Raw genomic sequence first — 21,962 nt, 5'->3', positions numbered from 1 at the left:
GTATCCTGATATAACTATGCCTGTGGCCACAAGGATAAATCTGTTGGTTACCTTAGTATCTGGAGGTGAAAATACTCCAAGTGGGGTCTGTGGAGCAAGGGGTGAAGTAGGTGACTTCTCTCCTGCTACTCTCTGAAAATATTTATCTGCAGTACAGCTGATAGAAAATCACAGCTTTTACTTTTCGGAGTGGAAAATCAATCTAAACCAGCGTGAGTGAGTGGCATGGGGGAGACTGGGACCTTGGGTTAACCATTGCAGGGGCTGAGGGCACCCCGTGATGCTTGTGCAGGGCTCAGTCACCCCATGGTGCGGGTGGGAGCCTCAGCCATCTCCTGGATCTGCCCTCCTGTCCCTCCCGGTGGCTCTTATGGGAAGTAGGACAGCCTACAGCCTCCCTGGGGCAAAGCTTGGCCTGGGGGGATGTGGGTTGGGCAGGCCCTGGGTACTAGCCCTTGCTTCTGGGTTGCTGTGGTGATGCACACCCTGGCGGGGGGGTCTGCAGCCTCTGCCCCCGGCGGGTCAGCAGCTGGGCAGGGGGCTCACTTCCCAGAGGAAAGGGAGGAAACTGCTCTGGGAAATGGACTCCTGGCTGGTCAGCCAGCAGCCTGGCTCTGAAATGCTGGGAAAACTTAAAAAGGGGCAAAATGTAGGTAGCAGAGGTCAGAGTAATGTCTGGCTGAGCTGGGATGCATAACATAGTATTTAGGGGTTATTTTTTTGTTTCCATAACTGAAGAGCTCAGGCTTGGGGAAAACCAACAAATTATAGCTCTGCTGGCTGATGCAAGCATTGACAATTGCAAACTTGGAGGTTTTTTTTCCTGTTTGTTCTTTCTTTAATTTTTGCCAGGGCAAATCACTGCTCTGGAGAGCTTGCTGCCCTGCTGCCAACGAGCAGACATATGTGCACAGCTTGAGCTGGGGAAAGGACGGAGGAAGAGGTTTGGAGACGGGAAGACCTCGTTGTATTTGCTTTGTGACCTCTGCAAAACATTTGGCTCTTATTCAAAGTCCTTTTTCTGTTCTCGAGTCTGAAGTGTTCCTATGAGCCTTAATTTTATATGCCGGCAGCATGCTGGTCAAACTTTTCTTTTGGACTGCCAAAAATAAAAATATGCTGCTTGTATTTCAAGATGAGTGATGGTTTCATAACCCTGGCTGCCAACAGGGCAGGGAAAAAAGTGTTGAGGTCCTGAAAAATTCCAAAGTTCAGTGGTTATGTTTGAACAAGAGCAACAGATTTTCCCCAAAACAGCAGCACTGAAGTAATACTAACCCAATTGATATCTGCTGGCTTTGGTCTGGGTTTGGCTTTCTGCATTGTATATGAACCTGACTTTCTGCAAAGTGCTGCTGAACTGAAGCTGTGATTACAGACGATGTGGCATATTTGCTGGGAAGATGCAGTACTGCGTGATTTGGGTGTAGACTGCTTACGGATGGAGAAAGAAAAACACAACCAACCAAACCAAAGAAGCTCTTTTCGGCTGTCACCCCAGTACACGGCGCACCCCAAATCCGGGAGAGGGCTGGGCTCTCCTGGAAATTTATTATCTGGGGAAAAAGCTTCTTGTATTTCCTCTCTCCACCCTTCTTGAATCTTTCAAGTAGCCTTTTCCCCTGTTCTTCCCACCCTGCTGTGTCTGTCTGGTTTTATTGGTGGCTTTACTGGGCCAAGTCAGCTTTTCCAGGAAGCTCAGCCTGATTGGGTTCTGCTGTTCTCCAGCCCATCGTCCTCAGTGAAGGTGACCTTCCTGCAAGCCCATATGGTGAGGCAGCATGTCCTTGGGACAGGGTGGGGGCATGGGGACAGGTTCTGGCTGCAGCCATGTTGCTGGACACACCTCGACTTGCATTAAGGATGGTGTGATCTGGGTCTGTGATGCTCTGCTAGAGCATCTGCTGCTTTGTCATCTCCAGCAGGGACCAGGGACGAGGTCTAGGTGTTGAGCCCCCATCATGTGTTGACCACAGTTTTAAAAAAGTGTACTGGTCCTTTTTTCTATGGCTCCTCTTTTGCTCTTGCTTGTTCTGCTTGCTCTGGGGGCTCACATGCTTACCCCCTGCTGCCTCCCTCATCTTGGGGGCCCCAGCAGACACTCCTTGGTGGTCCTGTTTTCTCTCTGACTGAAATACCAGTAGGAGCTTCGGCATCAACAGAGGAAAAGGGATACTGTTTTAAATGTCAGCCTTGTTTTCCCAAGGTACCAGACTTCTCTCTTCTACTTAGGGATGAGCAGCAAAAGTCCTCTCCAGTGGGAAGCAAGCTCGGAGCTGTGCTAACCTTCAGCCCTTTCTCTTGGACCTATGGGCTCTTAGTATTTTAAAAGCAATGTTGGTTTTTTTCCCCAAGGACAGCACATGTTATCGACCTTTTCCAGCAGGTGTAGGGGAGAGCAGTGGGGTTGATCCCGATCGATCGAGTTCTCTCTGTAAATCAGAAGATCTGCCTAAAAATGTGGTCGGTGTGGGTAAGCATAGTCTGAGCTGCTAAATTATTAAGAGTTTTCTCAAAGCATTGCCTGTACTTGCATAGAAATGACTAAGAACAAAGAGTAATAGGAAAATTGGCAAGAAAAGTTTCAATTAAAAATATAGCGGTTGGACAGTGAGGTTGGTGTGCTGAGCAACTTTTTGAGACTGCCGGACGGTTTGGGGAGGTTATGGTAAATTTGAGGAAGCTTTTTAAACTTGTGGATGTGGGGGTTTTTTGGTTCTTCTGGGGATAAATGAAATGAGAGCTAGAACAGGCTGTTTTGGGAGGTGGTGTTATTTTTGCAGGCTTTTTTTGTAAACCAGGTCATCTTCTTTACTACTTTTATGATAAATGGAACAATACAGGAGTGACTAGACTTTAAACTATTCATGAGATCTAAGCTAAGTAATGTGATTTAATCTTTCTTCTGCATATATTGAATATAAGCTGTGATTTCATTCAAATGTTTGAGCTTTGTACTTGTACCATATAATTTTCTCTAGTTTTAGCAGATGGGGTTTTTGTTTAAAAAAATGCCTGTGGTTTTTATTAGATCTCTTTTCTATGAGTTATTTGTTTTTACTTTGTGGCTTAAAGATATCTTCAGCAAACATGGAAGGAGTTTCTTTTGATTAGTAAGTTCTGCTTTAGGTGCTTTCTGAAACTATAGTAAACCAAATGGTGGGTTGTTTCTTTTTTTGCCACTTTTTGTTTTAATGGAAATGGGGCCAGCAGGTAGCACAGACACTTGTTTTCCATATGGGGGGATATAATTAAACACTGTGTTTTGCAGCTGCCCTAGAAGTAGCCCACTTAGAGTGGCTCCTTGTCAACGGCGGCTGCGGAGCACAGGTTCACCTCTCCTGTTGAACTCAGTCTAACTCCATTAATTTTTACCCAGGCTTGCTAATTTTTATCCAGGTTTGCATTATTGAGTGCTGACTGGGTTGTGTACAGGGTGCTGTGGTGGATTCCCAGAAATTTGGGAGGGTGGATGGAGCCTCTCCAAAAGGCAGGCAGGAGCTGTTGTGCAGGGGCAGGACATCTTTGTGGGAGATGGGCACAGATGGAAAGAGGCACAAAGGGAGCCTTGCTCCAAACTCAGGAAAATAATTTGGGGAGTGCTGTGGGCTGCAAATTTAATTCTGCCATCTCTGAGTAATGCTCAAGTCGTAAATGATGTTGGATCATTAGTTGCATCCATGGACTTTTTTAACCCTGGTCTAAGACCTTCAAATCATACCCATTCCCAACTCTTCAAAGAAAAGTTTATAGCAAAATGCCAAGCCTCAGCTGTCCTTCCATGGGCGTATTGATATGTGTAGATGGGCTTTTAAAATTTGGATGACATAAGGAAATAGCCATTATCCTTGATGCCTTCTTTTCAGAACTGCTGCTTCTGGCCATAAGCAGGCTTTTTGCAAAGTTAAAAGTACAGGGAGGTTGGATTACATCAAAATATGTAACAAATACATTCTGCATCTAAATTTCTCTATGACATGAGGAAGGCTGTACTGCAGCAGCAGTGCTTTGCCCTGCCGTGCGTGCAGCAGAGCGTGTGTGCCTGCATCGGCGACAACGATGCGGTTATTTATTACTGCAGCCTGGGCACCTGGTCCTGCCCAAGGTGGAAAGATAGATAGTGAGCTGCCAACTCAGAAAGATGTTCCTGGCAGAACAGCTTCGCTAGCCGCATCTTTATCTCCTGTGATTTGTGTTTGGCTCTCTGGCTGTTATCTTCCAACTGAGCTTCTTCAGGAGAAATCTGGTTTGGATGCTCTGCTGAAAGATTGACTTGCTGATGGTCTTGGGTAGATGCTGGGGAAGCAGGGCAGGAGCCCTGAACTGAAGCATGAGACACCTGCATCTTTGGGGCTGGTCTTTGAGTGATGCAAACAGGATAGTGACTTGTCTCAAAAACAGCTTCTGTGCTCCTTCCTCTCATTCCTGGGGTGTACAGTGTTCCTGGGGGTGCTGCTTTGTGCCTGTCAGCTGCTGGGAGCTCTTCTGAGTTGTTGGGGTGTGGTGCAGCAGAGAGAGGACTGAGGTCACCTACCAGCATCCCCAAATCCTTGTGGCTTGGTGGGGAGATGCAGTGTGGCTCCCCACTGAGGGATCTGGAGGCCATGGGCAGTCTGACACTGCTGATCCCTACAGATAGCTCTGGTTCTCCCAGCACTTGTGCAAACATCATGCCTTGGTCAGAGGGAGGTGATAAAGTGCACATGAGGGGAATGCAATTGTTTATTTTCTTAAATAATCCTTTTGGAAGGCTTGTCTCTAAACAGCAGAAGAAACTGGATTTTGCTTGCACCAGCTGACTCCGGTGCTGTGGACCATGGGCTTTATAAAACCCCACCAGACAACGAGGCAGCTGATTGAATTGTATCCAAGTAATATTTTCTTTTTCTTTGCCATCAGAATTAAAATTTTTGATGGAAGATGATTGGGAAAAATTGTCTAAATCCTCCCTGCTAATTTGCATATTTTAAAATTTTCCCAGAAGCCTGACAGTTACTCCCTAAATCTTTCAAGTCTCCAGCGAGAGCCATTATTAAGACTTAGCAATCTATTAGCAACCCGGTGAGCCGTTTGAGGTGAGCTTGTCAAAATAAGAGCTTTTAATTGCCAGGCTGAGCCAATGCTTCTTGCTGCCAACGTCGTTGTGGTGTGTGCTCATTTTCTGGAGGTGGAAAAAGTGGAGGGATGTGGCGTGAAGCCCTTCTAGCTGCTCGCATGTCTGTGTGATGGTATGACACTGGGGTGGTTGAGGTGAGTGGGAAATGAAATGTCGTGAGTGGTGGGAGTCTGTTTATGCCACATAGTGAGGACTTCTCCCTCTGCTGTCACCTCAGAGGACTCTGATCCACCATGGAGGGGGTTTCTGTTGTCTTTGTAGGAGACACTTCAAATAAAGTTGAGGGGTGAAAGCCCACCTAGGAGTTGGTGGTGATAACTTGGTGGAAGGGCAGAGTAGTGGGCTTGGTTAGCTAACACACCACACCTAGGGTTTGACTTCTCTTCACATGCTCCAGGTTTTCTATGGCTAACCATGGATAGTTTTGCAGAGTAAATACTTGTGTATATTTTTCCAGGAGTGCTTTAATGTGAGCTTTGTCACTTCTGTGCCAATGTGTGTGTCTGGAAAACCCTCACCCCTGCTCCTTCCCACAACTCTGCTGCAGCACAGGCAGGGGAAGCTCTCCCTGTGCTGGAGGGATGCTTGCCAGGCATGCCTGGCTCCAGCTCCTGCCCGGGGACATGATGGAGACTTCAGGCTTGGGGACAGTCTGTCTCTGCTTACATGTCATGGCAGTGCCAGGGTATGTGGCTTCTCGCTCCTCAGGCATGGGTTGGTGAGACCTGTGGCTGCCACCTCCATGGTGCAGCGGATACATCAGGAAACCTTTTTGGGTCTGGTTTCTAGTTCAGATGTTCTGTTTGTCAATGGCAGGCAGTGGTGGTGAGCCTGGCAGGGCGACCAGCCTGTGCCGGGGTGGTGGCATTCCCTTAGCTGGGAGGTCTGCCCCATCAGTGTTTGGGGAGCCTGGTGGAGGTGGGAGCAGCTACTGGAGTGTGGCTGCTGCTGGCTCTTTGTCCGGGCAGTGCAGGGACACGGCACAGGGGTGTGAGAAACTTTCTTCTAATCTAAGCATCTGCTGCTGGAAGTTTGAGGATGGCTATAGTGGGAGCAGTCATCACCCCAAACCGGGTTTAGGCATGGTGTAAAAACATTAATTAAAGATGCTGCAGGCATGGGTGGGGAGCAGGGGCAAGGGAGAGCTGGTGCTTCCTTTGGGCAGACCCTGCTCCTGGAGCAGCAGGAGTCATTCAGTTGACACTGCTTCAAGTACATAAATAAGTCTGGTTTAGATTATTTTAATTTTTTTTCCACACTTTCCCCAAGCAGCACTTTATCCCAGGCCTTGCTGTCTAATTGTGGTTGTTTTCAGAGCACCTTTACTCTAGGTGGGTTTTACTTGCAGCTTGACAAGCTGCCTGCAGCCAGCCCTTCAGGCAACCTGGATGCTGAGCCAGACCCAGGGCATGCCAGGAGCATCCACCTGTGGTGAGCTGAGCCCATGTCAGGCAGCTGACATGGGATAGGGATTTGGCATTTTTGGCATCTGACTTGGTGGGGTTTCCAAACAAACAAGCTCTAGGGTTGAGGATTAGTAAGACTATTAGAGTATGAACAGTATTTGCTGGGTTTTAGCAGACCTGCTGCCTGCTAATGCCCTTGAATCATGAAATGACAAATGTCTTCTCTGCTTATGTTTTAAAATCCAAAACCTTAACTCTAAGCCTCTAAACCTTAGTCTGCCCTAAGACAACCCTTTTTTCCCCCACTCCAGCTCCTCTTAATGGGCATTTTAAATTCACTTTATAATTTTAAGTTCAACCTTGCAAAAATGCTTCTTGGTGCCAGCTGGGTCTCCTCCCTTGGCTATAAGCATCTATGATAGGGATGCTTTATTATATGCAAGGTGGAACCTGGACAGAATGAAAAGCTGATTTTTAAACTACTGAACAGTTTTGTTTCTTTTGAAAATAGACTTTTCTGATCCGTTGAGGACCTTGCATCTGCTGGGCAGCCCGGAGCTGGAAGCTGATGGAAACGGAGTCCGCAGTGTTGTCCCATCCAGCCAAGAGCCTGCCCCAGGGCTGCAGACACTGGCAGTGACCTGCATTGCCTGTCTTGTCACAGGTTTCTAAGTGTTTTTAAATGAAGTTAGAGGAAGTTGGAAAATTCGGTATTTAAGAGTTACATTTAAGTGGAAGAGCAGTTACTTGCAGAATGTTCAGATACATTGTTTACTGTCTGTTATTTTAACACGATGTCCGTTGGATTGGGAGGATCTGTCTTTAATTTGCTGGGTGCTGTGACCTCCCTGGGAAGCCTGCAAGGGCTATGGGGATGGCTGGGTCTCTGCTAGAACCCCATGTTGCCAGTCACAAGCATCTTTCATGGCTTTGTGCAAGGGGTGCTCTCCTCCCACAGAGCTGCTCTGCTTTTCCTCTGAATTTATCCTGCTGCAATTCTCATCCTTTCCCTGCCTGCTGCAGAGCAGAGGGGCTATCATAGAGCCCCTATGACACCAGGTTATCATCCGCTTGTGACATCTTGTTCTGCTTTAAAATAAAACCCCAGTAAGACAAGCTGGCATCCGCAGCACCCTGCGTGCCTTTTTGAGGAGTTTGTGATGTGAAACTGTCTTCTTTGTTATTTCTGGTGTTGTCTGAGACTTTAAAATAGCAGAAGTACACTTTTTTGAAGCTAAATCCCGAGCTTGTGTGCAGCAGTGTGGTGGTGAGACATTTCAGGTGGACTTGAGGGTTTGACAGGAGAGCAAGTGTAGAGGAGGGTGCAGTTTCCATTGTCCTCTGTGGTGCCCTGGGGTAAAACCTGGAGCTGCTGTCAGAGCCTGAGGCTGAAGGAAAAGGCTTGCTGTGTGCAGGTAGGGCTCTCCTGGTTGGAACTAGGAAGAGATGTATCAAAGATAAATTATATTCCTAGTGGCTTGAAGTGCTTGATGAAGATATATTCTCCTTCAGGAAGGAAAAACTGCCTGGCAGTTGGTCGCAGGCTGCAAACACAGGCAGCAGATGGCCTGCATAGGGCAAAAGCATGGTGGACACAAGCAATGACCTGCCCTGGTCACTGGTGTAGGACAGCCTGTGGTTCTGGGGGTTGGTGGCTGAGCAGCGGTGGGGACATCAGGTTACAAGCTCAGAATTGCCTTGGTTTTCCTAAATGACCTTACATGTGCCTCTTTGTTCTCTGTGCTGGAGCAGATAAAGCAAACAGAACCTCAAAAATTCAGTTATTTCCAACAAACAGCTTGGTGCATTCAGAAGCTGGAAGCCATTAATCCAAATATCCACCTTTTTTCCAGCTAGAAACTAATTTTTCCCTTTCCTGGTTGCCCCGACAGTGTGCTGGGGAGGAGAAGCGGGTCGGTACACGCACAGTGGTGGTTGGGCACCGTCCAGTTTCGGAAACAGATGCATATGTGGCACAGAAGTTCTGCGACAACAGAATTGTCTCCTCCAAGGTGAGCTTGCTTCACTTTTCCAGGTGCATCATGCACATGCATTCCCTGCTTGTGCATTCACCCTCAGTTTATTTGGTGCTTGGTTTTGAAATTGAGAAACTTCCTATCAATCCCAGTGGGGGTGTGTACAAGTTCCTCTCTTCTAGACAGGATGAGAGCAAAGCACATGGACATGTTAGTTTTGTAGGATGTTTTTGTTTGGTGTTTTTTGTTGTTTTTTTAATGTTTTCTGACATTCCCTTTGGGAAGAGAGGACAGGTTAAGTCTAATACAGCATGAGACAACAACAACACAGATTTGCAAAAGAGCGTGGGGATTATTTTGTAAATGGACTGAAAAATAAGGTTCCCTTTTTTTTTTTATTCCATGGGTTTTTTCTCTCTTGAGAGGACAAAAATAACCATGCTCTGTTTATCCCTTTGGATGAAAGGGGAAACATTCATACGGTATTAATGCAGCTTTTGTTTCTGGTGGAAAACTGCGATGACACCCATCTGCCTTCTGCTTTTTTTCCATGACATTCATGAAGCTATTTCAAAAGATTTGAAGCCGATTCGAGTAAAATATCAAACAAGTGGCATCCCATATTGTCAACACAGCTGGATACATATTACACTGCTTAGGATTCATGATGCTCAGCATACACTTGGGCTTCAGTTTTACTGTACTTGAGCTCTAAAGGGGTTTCCCCTCTCCTTCCTTTTTTATACTGTTTGGATCTTACTTATTTTTGTATGTCTGTGCTCTCTGAGTTTATACTGGGGACAAGTTTAAGTCTAACCCTGTTTAACTTGTGTAGCATTCCCACTGACATTTCCTGGACATGTAAGAGTGTCCTTCAGGGAGGACACCTTCCTCTGTTTTGGTTCCCTCTCTGACAAATGGATCGTTTTAACACTGAATTTGAATTCATCCCTAATTTATTCTTGAATGTTATGTCCTTGCTCTTTTCTTCCATTTATAGTTGCTAGGCATGGAGTCTTCTTAGCTGAGCAGTCTTTTTTTATAGTTGTGGACATTGGCTGCTTATTATTCTTTGTTTATTCCAGGCAGACTGAAAGATCAGATATTAGACCCATTATTTTCCATGTTGTTCTTAAATTCCATGTTTTCCAAAGCAAATGATTCAGCAGCCTTCTTAAAATGATAATGAAGCAAAGCCTAATAACAAATTTGTATGGACAACATGGCTTTTTTTAACAGAAGAGCGATTCTAAGATTTTTTTTTTTTTTTAATTTGGGGGGGGAAAAAAAGAATATCTGCACTGTGCATTACCTCTTCATAAAATCATATCTCTCCAAATACCTATCCAGAAGTAGTTTTCTGAGGCAGATCCATTTTTTATTTTCTTTTACCCTTCACCATCTCCCAACTGTGTGATTTGGGCTATTTTGACAAAAGATAAATAGTTGCCTACTTTAAAGCAAAAAAACAAAAACCCACGTAACCATGACACACTTCCAAGGAGAGAGCTGGAGCTGGAAGCTGAAGCAGGAGCTTGGGGGCATCTTGGCATCCAGCTGCATCGTGCTCCCAGTTTTAAAGCAGTGACCTGGACCCTTGCCTGGAGCAGCCAGGACTGCTCAGACAGCTCACTGCAGTGCTCTTCACTGTGTTTAAGGCAAAACTCCTTTCCTATTTTGTGCAGATACTTCCCATTTCATAGCAAAAGTCCCCAGTAAGCCCCATGTCTCTGAGCCACTCTCTCTCCCCACAGTACACCCTTTGGAACTTCCTCCCGAAGAACCTATTTGAGCAGTTTAGAAGAATTGCCAACTTCTACTTCCTCATCATCTTCCTCGTGCAGGTAAGAACTTTGATGGCAAGGGTGGGTTGTATTTACATACTGATGGTAAGCGCAGCTTGAACAAGAATTGAGGATAAAAACTGACTCTGGTGTTTATAAGTGGTTGGTTGGGTTTTTTAACTGGAAGTTTTGTTACAATTCTGGCACACTGTCCAAGGCTTAATACAAATTAAAATATTTAGATCTGCCCGAGATGATGTTTGAATGACTGCTGAAACAATTAAAAAGCCATCTTAAACCTTTAACCCTTAAGATCAGTCAACTGGTGAAAATACATTTGATGCTAGTATTATGTCATCTTTATTACTTCTGCTGCATAACTGTATTTTCTCTGTATGGTATTTATGTATCTTAGTTATAGTGAGTTTCAAGTCAAGCAGGAGAGAGAGGCTGTACTCAATAAAACTCAGAAGATGAATAGGATGAGCTTGGGAATGTGAAGCTTCAGGTAGCTGCTCTACACAAAATACCAAATTTTATTCACTAGCAAACTTCTGCTCTGCTTTGTGGCTTTGGTTAAGGGCTAAATCCTGAGTGAGCCTGAATACTCATGTTCTGTTCTGTCAACCAAGAAAACAGGATGTCAACATATATTGGGCAAAGGGAATTTGGGGCAACCACTGCAGTGCATTTACTCACCTTTTAAATCCTGTACTCAGGCCTGGGGCTCTGCAGACAACCTGCTCTAGGGCTGAAAATAGGCATCAAAAACTACCCCAGCATATTAAATACACCATGTAGCTGCTGCAGTCAACCTGCTGCTAGGTGGCTTCTCAGGGGTTTTGTGGTTCAGGTCTGGGGTATCACCCTCTTCTAGGTCACGTATTTAAAAGATTAATGTCTAAAATGCTTTGTCCTTACAGTAAAGAGTTATGGCTTATAGTAATGTTGGTGGCTGCTGCAGAAACGGGATCCCAAGATCACGGCTGAGGATGGCTCCTCCTGGCAGTGTTACATGAAAGGCCAATTTACCCCGGCATCAGCTGGCTTGCCTCCATCTCTGGATTTCGCTGGCATTGCTCCATTTTGTCAGATTGAATTTGTAATTTGCCTTGAACTGAAGGGATGCCCTAGTGTCGGGATGTCCTTTTTGTGTAGTTGGCCATTTAGTGACACGGTGTATTACATTTTATCTATTGACCCTCTGGCCATGAAGAACATGGGATTTTCTTGATTATACTTAGAAAAACAGTTGCAGTTTAGCTGCTTACCCATTTTAGGCACAGGCATATGCAGATGAGAGAAGAACCTGGTTATTCCTCCTTGGTTTTATTCTGTGAGCACCTCTAAAATAAGGAAGCAACCCTCATGCTCTATTAGAGAAAAAACAAACCCAACCAAACAAAAACCAGCCTGTCAGCACTAATACACTTGTTGCTGTATAGAGTAACTGACTGCCCCTGGGTGCTTGTTGTTCTGGAGATGTCATTTGCCTTAAAGAAGCACTCAGGGCCACTCCATTTATCAAGGTATAACCCTTGGTATTTTAAATGTCATCTATTCTTTAAATGTTGGTGCTTTTATTTAAATTATTTTAAATTAATGGAATTGCCCTCTGTGCCGCATTAGGAGCGAAGTATCACAGTTCTTGGGGCATCTGCTCTACCTGCTACTGAAACCCTTTATCAAATGTCTGTTACTCTGACTGCAAATTCAGCTCTTGTTTTAGAGAGAGAAAGTACATGCATTAAGCATAAAACACCTATTAGTGCACTAACAGGGATACAAATTGCTGTTTCTTCAGTTCATCTTTTGCAACACTCAAAGGAAACTGCAAGTAGACTCCCAGTGGAAATGTCTGGCCTCTGGAGTAAGTGTAGTCCAAGTGTTTGTAGTCAGACCAAGCTGATGGCAGTAAGCTAATTTAGGAGGTGCCAGGAATGAAAAATGTCCCTTTTGATTGATGGACATGACTTCTGGATTGTGGAGATGACTTCTTCAGTCTCCTAAACAATGAGTTAGGAAGAAAGCTATGAAGTAACAGGAGGATTTTGTCACTTGTAAGTGGATCTAAATTAAGCTGTTGAAGTCCTTAAACAGCTCAAAAATAGCTTCAAAGGAGTCTGCCTTTGATGTTCCGGCTTACTGCTCATGTGTCCCTCGGCTTTCCACCAGCCACGAAGAGGAAGAGCAGTATCCAGCCATGGAATGTGCAGGGAGTGCAGTCTCCAAATACATAAATGAGTTGTTCCAGGGACTTCATCTAATATTTGTTTTCATACATGTATAATACAGTATTTGTGTGCACAGAAATCATATCATTTGTTTAAACAAATACATAAAACTGCATCTTGTCCAGCACAGAAAACTCCCGCTGGGCAACAGGAGGTCCTTTTCCTTCCCAACTAAAAGCCAAAGTTGCTCTTGTAATTCCCAAGATCTGTTGAATTTTTGCAAGATAACTCTTGGCTGATGGGCTTAAACTTCAATGATGCCACCCCAGCGAGTGGCCATCGCGTGTGCTGTGTGCATTGTGTCTGTGTGATACTTGGCACCATTTTTGCTTGACGCTGTTCCTCCAAAGTCTGGTTTCTACCAGACTTTCTGTTTGTAAGCATTTTACACCCATTTGAATGAGCTAGGGCTTTGTGTTCCTGGAAATATTTATTGTGTTTCTTGTTTTACCCTCATGCTGCTTAACTCATACACCACTTACATGCTGCAAGAAGCAGCCAGGTGTCTTCCACTTCAATATTTTCTGGCTCTTCTCTCTTTGGGTCTAACAGTGCGTGGTAAAATTGCAGTGTACAGCATTTCATAGTTTAAAACTTCCACGTAGCTTCCTCCCAGCTGATAAGAGCAGTCCTGTCCTTAACACAGCATTTTATGGGCAGCCTAAAACAACAAATATACAGAGGCTGCTGTTTGTGAGCGTGCCAGGGAAGCGCAAACAAGCGGAGGGAGACAAAGTCTCTTTGTGGGGGACACAAAGCCTTTCTGCTGAGCTTCCCTGTCCCTTTCGTCACAGCCCTCACCATCTGCCTCATGCTCCTGTCCTCTCTGGGCACAGCAGGAAAAATGGCCAATTTTATGTGCCCTGGTTTGGAAGATGGGGCAAGGGCATAGCTTGTCCTCCTCTTACATTATTTGCTCCCAGTTATGAACCTGTTTTGTCATTCTTATGCTTTGGGCCAAGTCATGATACAGTCCGAAGAAACAGCCGTTTCCCACAGCCTGAAGGTTTAATTAACGATAAAGGGCCTTGGTCTTTGCTGCAGTGCTGGCTCAAGTGCAGCACCAAGCTCAGGAAGGATCCAGCTATCCACCCCAAGGCCCTCATGCGGTTGCTGTGCTTAAATTGTTCTCAGAATTCCAAATCTGAGAGCTTAAAGACAAAGTGTAGATCTGTTTTAAATAAATATTCATGTTCTGCTCTGCACTGTGTTTCATAGGTAATTTCAGCTGATGCATGTTATTTTTAATCTCTGAGTGTCAGTGTTTCAAAACAAAAGGTACTGTCCTCCTCATAACCAGCCATGATTTAGGGTTCAGATGTGCCCTGTCTTTGCTGTCGAAGAGGAGAAATGGCCCTCCTGTGGCTCATTGAGAAATTAGGGTCTTTTTTACTTCATGCATTGCTGCTGCCTCTGCCCCATCCTCCTCCCCTGCCTTGGTCCTCTCAAGCACACCCCGTGGTGGGAGAAAGTTTGCTAGCATCTGCTCTTTTAGGTATCCAATCACCAGCAACCTATTCATCCAGGCTTTTGTTTCCCACTAGAGCAAGGTCAAATTTAGGTTTTAAGCTACTTCTGATAGGGCTTTTCCTACCTAAGAACATCCCATGGCCTTCGGGAGGCAGGTGGTGTAGTCGTCTTGAGATGGAAGAGAGCACTCCTGGGGATGCCTGTGCTGGTCCTTTTCATGTGCCTCTTCCTTCCGTCCCTCCTCTGCTGGGCTGTGACTTACACCCAGTGGGATGAGCACCCTTTCTCCTCCCCCATTACCAGAGTTTTTCTTTCTTCTGCTGCCTGAAAACCAGTTGTCAGCAGTACATTTTTTTCTCCTTTCTGCAGGTGATAGTGGACACCCCGACGAGCCCAGTGACCAGCGGCCTCCCACTCTTCTTTGTCATCACTGTCACAGCTATCAAACAGGTACAGGTGTCACTGTGGGGAGAGGAAGATGCTCTTTGGGATGTGTGGTGGAGAAAATAAGTGTGTATTTGAATAGACTCATAAATCACCAAAATGGGTTTCTGGGTTTGGTGAGCCCTTCTGCAAGTTGACACATATACTGGTGGTTTTTGAGAGGCTGGATGTTGAGTGTGGTTATTGTCGTCTCTCTTGTTTTGGCAATGTAGAACATCTCTATATGTACTGTTGTAAGCGAGCTGTGAGGGTCAGTAAAGGTTACCACTGTAGTTCTAGCTTTACTTGAATTTTTCTTCTCTTTTTAGAAATGTTCTCCAAGTCTTTGCAGGATGTAGGGATGTGCTCCAAATATAGCCCGCGCTCTGCTCCCTTGTTGGTAAATGGAAAGGACAGGTTCTGCTCAACCACTCAGCTAGTCCCAAAAATATGTAGTCCTCATCTTCTTGTGATGTTAAAAGCCCTTTTTCCTCCTGTTATACGCACATGTGCCATTTAAAGTTTCCTCTACAGAAGGACTGAATAATAGAAGTTTCTTCTGCAGGGGCCAGAAAGGGAGAGCTAGAGTAAAATCCATCTGCTTCAAAACTGAATGTTTTCTTCTTTCAGTAAAGTCTGAAGAGTTTCATCCTGCGTTACCATAGGAAAGAGTTTCAGGGTGCTAAGTGTATTATTCATATTATCAGCCTGTTCTTGCCAACACTGAGAATAATAGAAACATGTTACAGTAGTTTAGCTGCTTGTTGCATGCACTGCATATAGATTATTTTTGTGTCTTATTTTAATCTGTTCTGAATCTGTCAAATATGCATATGAAGTTTTTAAAATAAATTTATTCAGTCTGAGCTACTCTGATGTTTTGTCAGGCATGAAGGAGGTCTGAGGACTTCTTGATTTATTTATTTTTTTAAAATCTCTCCCTCTCTTTCCATCCCCACTCATCCTCTTTAATTAGTTTACTTGCTTTGCTACAAGTTTGTGTTGCCTGTATTTGTGTGCCTAGGGATACGAGGACTGGCTGAGGCACAGAGCTGACAATGAAGTGAACAAAAGCAATGTCTTCATTGTTGAAAATGCAAAGCAAGTGCAGAAGGAGAGTGAAAAAATCAAGGTAACTGTTAACAGAGCTCATGTGTGGTTATCACCGAAGCCAAGGGGTACACGAGGGTGTGTGTAGGGAGATGAGGGCAGGGGAGGAGGGATGTGCTGCAGTTGGAGCTGCCCCAGCATGCTCACTTTCAGACAAAGTGCTCCAAGAGCTGTTCCTGGTTAAGGAGTGAAGTTGCCTTTGTTCAATTGCTTTTGAAAAGCCGTCTCACAAAAGCTGTACTGGGGCTGACAAGGGACAGATCTGTCAGCATTTTGCACTTCTTCAGAACAGGCAGTCCTCTTCTATTTCTAACCCTCCCAAGGACAACCAGGGAAGTACACTTTGCTTTGATGTTAATTTATCACACCGCATTTCAGACAAGTACACTGTCTTGCTCCATCAAGATTTAGCAGAGAAATAAATACTAACTGTGCCATGTGGGTGCTGTGAGTTGGTGCTGGGCTGGATTGGCTCATCGGGCTGTGGAGTGATGCTCGGGGACCTGTGCACCCCTTGAGCCCTGATTTCCCTTTTAGCCAAGGTGATTTCATCTAGACTTTGAGAGAAGCTGAATCGGTAGCTGTCCAGTAACAACCAAGAGGCTTTTCATGTCAACGTTTCCTTTCTTCCAGGTTGGAGACATAGTAGAAGTGAAAGCAGATGAGACCTTCCCCTGTGACTTGATATTTTTGGCCTCGAGCAGCATTGACGGGACCTGTTATGTCACCACAGCAAGTCTCGATGGCGAGTCCAATTTCAAGGTGACGGGGATGGATTGGGGTGGCCTTCGGGAGCTGGTGCTCGGGGTACTCGGGTGCCTGGAGCTGCCACTGAAGTCGGTGCTTGCATGGCAGGGCGTGTGATTAACTGGAGGATGCTCCTGCAGAGCCCATCCCCGTGGCTGTATTTACAGCTCTGCCCTCTGTTCACTCCCAGTGCATCAGCACTGTAGTCCCCTGGGGATTGTTTGTTCTCTGTTTTGTCTCCAACAGCCATTTCTGTTGGCACTGGCCCAAACTGAAAATTGATCTTTATCAACACAGCTTCGGTGCCTTATTGCCCATTGTGGAGAGCATTAGTGCTTCCCTGCTCCAGCTGCACGTGGTGTGTCAGTAAAGCAGTGCCTGCGGCTGCTTCAGTGCCTTTTCCACTACCTGCCAATGTGCCTGTTCTTTAACTGAGCTTTTCCAGTGAGATCTGGGACTTTTTGAGGCAGTATGTCTAGATTAATTTGGGGAATTTTTCACCAGCTTGAAAAACCCCCACATTTCTGTTTTTTTCTTTTCTCTCCCTTTCCCTGAATCAAGCAGTGAAATTTAATACTGGTCTTGTTCAGGATGAATATCTCTTTCAGTTTATTTTCTTTCTTTATTCATCCCCCTCCTCTCTAAACTAAGGAAAGAAGCAGCAGTAACAGCAAAAAACTTACATACATCAGAAGACATGAACATTTGGTTGGGCTTGTGTTTGATAAATATTTATGCAGATACTATCAACTGCAGTAGTAAGACTGGAAGATCGTTTAAAATTACATGAGTCATTCCAGCACACTCTGAAGTCAGTGGGAATGCCATTGTTGATCTGATAGGTATTGTATGGGGTCCGTGCCTCGTCCGTATGGGTGGCTGTTAATCTGTACTGGAAATCTTGTGTAGAAGCTGTTACAGTGCTGGTGTACCACACTGGTTCCACTGATGGAGTGGAGCTTTGAAGTGGCTTGAGGCTAAAAATAGATAACCATGTTAAAAAGGCAATTGCTTATTCGTGTCAGGTGTATTATATGCATGAGTTCACCCAACTTCTGCGGAGTCTTGGCTCTTACTAACTTTTGAGCCTGCAAGTGCAATGCTGAATTTCTATATCAAGCACTGTGGTGTTTTTCCCTTGGTTTGTGGATTCCTGTAGGTGACTAGAAGCTGTCTTCTGTTTCTTGACAAGATGAAGATGAGTTTGAAGGGAAAGAGTAGAAAAGCAAGTGCTGTTTGGGGAAATAGGTCTGGCATTAGGAACCAGAGTTTGCTGCAGAAGGAAGGTGAGGGAAGGGTATACACAAAACCTCACTGCGCTGATAATCTGCTGCCTACCTGGTGGGGATTTTTCTGGTATTTGGGGCATGTCAGGTTGAGGTATGGGAAAGATCTCTGGCTAAGTGAAACCGGAGCAGAACTGTAAAAGGGATTTTGTCAGGACTCTGTCTTTGAAGCGCAAGTCTTCGGTAATACATTATCTGAAAGAACACGTATTTTCTAAATAAGCTAAGGGACCAAGGATGTAAAGATCATGGAATTGATTAGGAGGCAGCTTTGAAGTATTGCTCAGTAATTGCATGGTGTCCATGGTGACAGGAGCAGCACAAGGGTTGAGTTTGGTACTGGGCACTGCAGGAACGATTTTGAGTTGTGTTTCACAAAGGCTGTGATTTATACTAGAGATGCGTGTGTGTCTGTGTGTCTGCTTTCAAGATGAAAAGCCAGGCAGGTTACCAAAATGGCATGAAAGTGGGTATTTATATAATGTCATGACTACAGCATGTGTAACGTAACAGTTCCTCCCGGGATGCACAAGGAAGAGAACGCAAATATAAGGAGTGGAGGAAGCTTTTTAATGAATTTGTTTATGAAGATGGATTAAGGCAGCCTGCCGTGCAGCCCGCCGTGCCTTGGAACTTTGAGTAGCTCCTATAAATAGAGCCTGGAAGGCAGCGAGCGGATCCTTCGTGGGCTTTCCAGTTAATTGTGAGAGATGAACCTTTGCAGCAGCAGCTGCTAAAAATAGCTTGGAGTCTGCCAGTGCTCTGCCTGATCCCTGGGCGCTGGAGCTGGTGTCTAATTACCTTCAGGAGTGGGCAGGTGGGTGGTCCCCAGAAGCCCCTTCACCCTGGGGGTACTTGCAGCCTCCCCACCCCAGCAGGGGCAGCAGCAAGTCTCAAGGGAAAAAACAAAAGACACTCTGATTTTGGTGCATGCCTTACTGAAGAGCTACCCAACAACTCCTTCCTGCTATGGTTTCTCTTAAGCTTATTGACTTAGTTCGTTAGCTGAGAGATGCTTCGGCTGTTCTGTGGGAGCGGGACAAGGGCTCGGGTGACCTGCCAGGACTGATGAGCTTTTGCGTGGTGGTATTTTAAGTAACAGGGTGAAACGTGGGCAGTGTTGCTGGGGGCTCGTGGTGACGCTGCCTGTGTTTCTCTGCCCAGACTCACTACGCCGTGCGGGATACCACCGTGCTCTGTACAGACGAAGCCATCGACGCCCTCACTGCCACCATCGAGTGCGAACAGCCGCAGCCCGACCTCTACAAGTGAGTCTGCTGCTCCTGCCTATCCTGCCCTGTCACTGCCTGCTGTCATCTCCCTACATACACCTGAGCACCCTTGGTTAGGGGATCTTATAAATTACATCTCAGCAAAGCAAAGGGCGTTTTCTTTTCATCAGAGATGTTTCTTGAGGCAGTGATAAGCTGATGGGCTTCTTCCATACGAGGATGGCAAAGTTGACACCACGTTTCTTCAGGGCTTGGTTTCTTTGAAGCAAAACCTCTCTGGTACAACACTTGTCATGGTGTAATGAGCTATTTCTTATCAGCTCAGATGTAGTAATGGTCTGTATGCCTATTTGTAGTAATGGTCTGTAGGCCACTCTACCTCCCAAGTAAAATGCATTGGGCTGAATAACTTCCAGGAATAAGCGGTCTTTCTGGTTGAATCCCTTGAAGGAGGTTTGCTGGGTTTGTTGCACGCTGTAGTTGGGATGTGCTGGGGTGTGTAGGTGTGGTCAGATACTGCTGCTCCACTGATGGGTGGCAAATGGGGGCACCCTGGCCATGAGGGTGTGTGGCTTCTCCTTGTCTCGAGCACAGCCACCCCTCTGAAGCATTAAACTCTCAAATGCACTCATTTGCACATTTGCTTCCATCTCCTGTCAGTGACTTTAGTATGTTTGTGTTGGTCTCTATAATGTGTTTGTAATACACATTTCTCATATTTTTACTGCAGATTTGTTGGAAGAATTATCATCTATGGCAGTAACCAAGAGCCTGTAGCCAGGTTGGTTTTGCAGCTGTCTTGCTGGTCCTCCTCAAAGAGGTTGGACATCTACATCAGATTTCAAGGATCAGAACTTGTGCTGCTGCTGTTAGGGATGTCATCGTCCTTAGCATTTCATTGTTACATTAACCTCACCACTTAGTCCTTTCTGCCATCCTGTGAATTGTTTGAGCCCCTCTTGGGGAAGCAATGCAGGACCACCTAGTAGTGTCCTCCTGTGCTGATGGGAAACAAATTTACCAGGCAATTGCAAAATACTGTTATTCAAGGGAAAGCATAAACTTCAACATCAGTGTTTCAAGGGAAGAAATAAACAAATAACATTTATAAATCATCAAAACCAGACAGCTGTCACTGTTGTGGTGCTGGCTGTATTTCGTGCTCTGCTGGATCTACCTGGACCAGTTTAACATGCAAATCAAGTAATTGAATCTAAAGAGCATCTGTTTAGCTTTATAATCTATCGCTAGGTCTAAATTATAAAGCAGTTTGAATGTTCTTTGAGTAACAATGTTATAACTTCTTTTCCATTTAGGTCTTTGGGTCCTGAAAACCTGTTGCTGAAAGGTGCTACACTCAAAAATACCAAGAAGATTTATGGTGAACAATTATTATTATTGTTTATTTAAATAGTTTTGATAAATGATGACAAATGTAGATATTCATCACTAAATATGGAGAAGGAAAACACTTCTCCACAGCCTGTCTGCCTGGGCTCTACAGTTACATTTGGTATGCGAGCTGTTTGCAAAGTTGACAGGGTGAAATTAGGAGTTACTGGTTATATCTTTAGTGCTGCTGATCTGGGCAGGTTGTGTTAATACACCTGAGCAAGCTTTTCTTTTGCCTAAAATACAAAGAGCAGGGAGTTGTTCCCAAATCCTTTGCTGAAAACATGTGCTAGAATCAGAGTCCCAGACACTAGTGATTGAGGGTGATGGCTGTTATGGAAGACTGATCTTATTTCTGACTGTATGTGATCCATAGGCCCCTGTTTGGTGCTCTGAGATATATGCAGTTACGTTACTTAGCAGCCTTGGATGTTTCTGTAGTTGGACTGTCCTTGAGTAATGCCTCTTTCTTTAACTGGGATTCGAGTTTCATGTAACCACCGATGCCCCTTATGGCTAAGTGCAAGCTGGGTCCCTCTGGGGCTGCGAGTCCCTTATGAGCCCTGCTTTAATACCCTGTAGGAGTTGCAGTCTATACTGGAATGGAAACGAAAATGGCTTTGAACTACCAAGGGAAATCTCAGAAACGGTCTGCTGTAGAAAAGTGAGTATTTATAGTCGGCAAAAAATCGGTAAAAGCTGTTGGGTTTTTTTCTTGTGGATTACTTGTACAGAAATAATCCCCTAATCTGCTGCCTTTTGTTTCAGATGCTCTCTGTTTGCGTAGAAAATATGTGTATTTGGTTAAGCATATCTTACAAGAAGCTCCATCATTTAGTAGGTTTTTTATTTAAAAATGTTAAAATATATGAACTGACTGAATATCAGCACTGTCAAAAGCACTTGTTCTGTAATACCCTTAAAAGTAAGGAAGTCTTGTTCCTGCTTACTTGCATCATTTTCTATATAAAAATAGCTGCAAGAATTTAAAAAAATTAACCTATCTTTCAGATCTATCAACGCTTTCTTGATAGTGTATTTGTGCATCCTATTGAGCAAGGCTACTGTGTGCACGACTCTGAAATATGTCTGGCAGAGCAATCCATTTAATGATGAGCCTTGGTACAACGAAAAGACTAAAAAAGAAAGAGACACGTTCAAGGTAAGTGGATTTGTATTTCAGCACCTCCTCCACTTTTATTTATTCTGACAGTTTTATTTAATCTGATAGTGTCTGCTGCCAGCCCTGTGATCCCTGTTTGCTTGCTGAAAGTGCTGTCATTTCCGTTTGCGTTTCTCTCCTGCCTCTCTCATGCTTGTGCACTGCAGTGCTTGTTTGGAGTGGGGCAAAGCATAAATAACTATATATTATAGAAATGCAGCAGCCAATTTAACCTGGATCCTTATCTGAACTTAAGCTATCTTTCTGCTTTGAGTGGGTAAGCTTAAATTGAGGCCACGTCAACCGACTTCTTAAACTTGCTGAGATGTAGGCAGTCAAGCCTGAAAGAATGAGTGCAAGTGTGTAGAAATGGATTGTGTGATGGATTATTGAGTAGGACTTATAGGGACGTCACTGCATCAGTTCTACTGTTGCCATAGCTTGACTGGTCTCAAGCCACTCACTCCTTGTTTCTAGTTACTTGAGATCAGAATGAGGCTGTAGCAGTATACTCTTAAGAGTAGTATACTTGAATAAAACATCATTTAGGTCACTGAAGTAGTGATATGCATTATACCCTTGTAGATCTGCAGAAGATGGTGAGATTTTCTGCATCAAAGGAAA

At 44.8% G+C, this 21,962-nt stretch overlaps 1 protein-coding gene across 1 annotated transcript in view; it reads left to right on the top strand.

The window, feature by feature from the left end:
• The first annotated feature begins 3,977 nt into the window (after window positions 1-3,977).
• ATP11C (ATPase phospholipid transporting 11C) overlaps window positions 3,978-21,962 on the top strand; it is a 39,998-nt gene continuing 22,013 nt past the window's right edge. Inside the window, exons 1-11 of the mRNA XM_026848813.1 lie at window positions 3,978-4,064; window positions 8,376-8,534; window positions 10,253-10,342; window positions 14,356-14,436; window positions 15,434-15,541; window positions 16,153-16,281; window positions 18,717-18,820; window positions 19,515-19,565; window positions 20,101-20,165; window positions 20,759-20,840; window positions 21,188-21,338. Coding sequence (XP_026704614.1) covers window positions 3,978-4,064; window positions 8,376-8,534; window positions 10,253-10,342; window positions 14,356-14,436; window positions 15,434-15,541; window positions 16,153-16,281; window positions 18,717-18,820; window positions 19,515-19,565; window positions 20,101-20,165; window positions 20,759-20,840; window positions 21,188-21,338 — 1,107 coding nt within the window. The remainder of the gene's footprint in view (window positions 4,065-8,375; window positions 8,535-10,252; window positions 10,343-14,355; window positions 14,437-15,433; window positions 15,542-16,152; window positions 16,282-18,716; window positions 18,821-19,514; window positions 19,566-20,100; window positions 20,166-20,758; window positions 20,841-21,187; window positions 21,339-21,962) is intronic.

This window comes from Athene cunicularia (assembly GCF_003259725.1).
Source record: "Athene cunicularia isolate RWA chromosome 4 unlocalized genomic scaffold, athCun1 chr4_part3, whole genome shotgun sequence".
Taxonomy (NCBI): Eukaryota; Metazoa; Chordata; class Aves; order Strigiformes; family Strigidae; genus Athene; species Athene cunicularia.
This window is presented reverse-complemented; position numbering and strand designations above follow the sequence as displayed.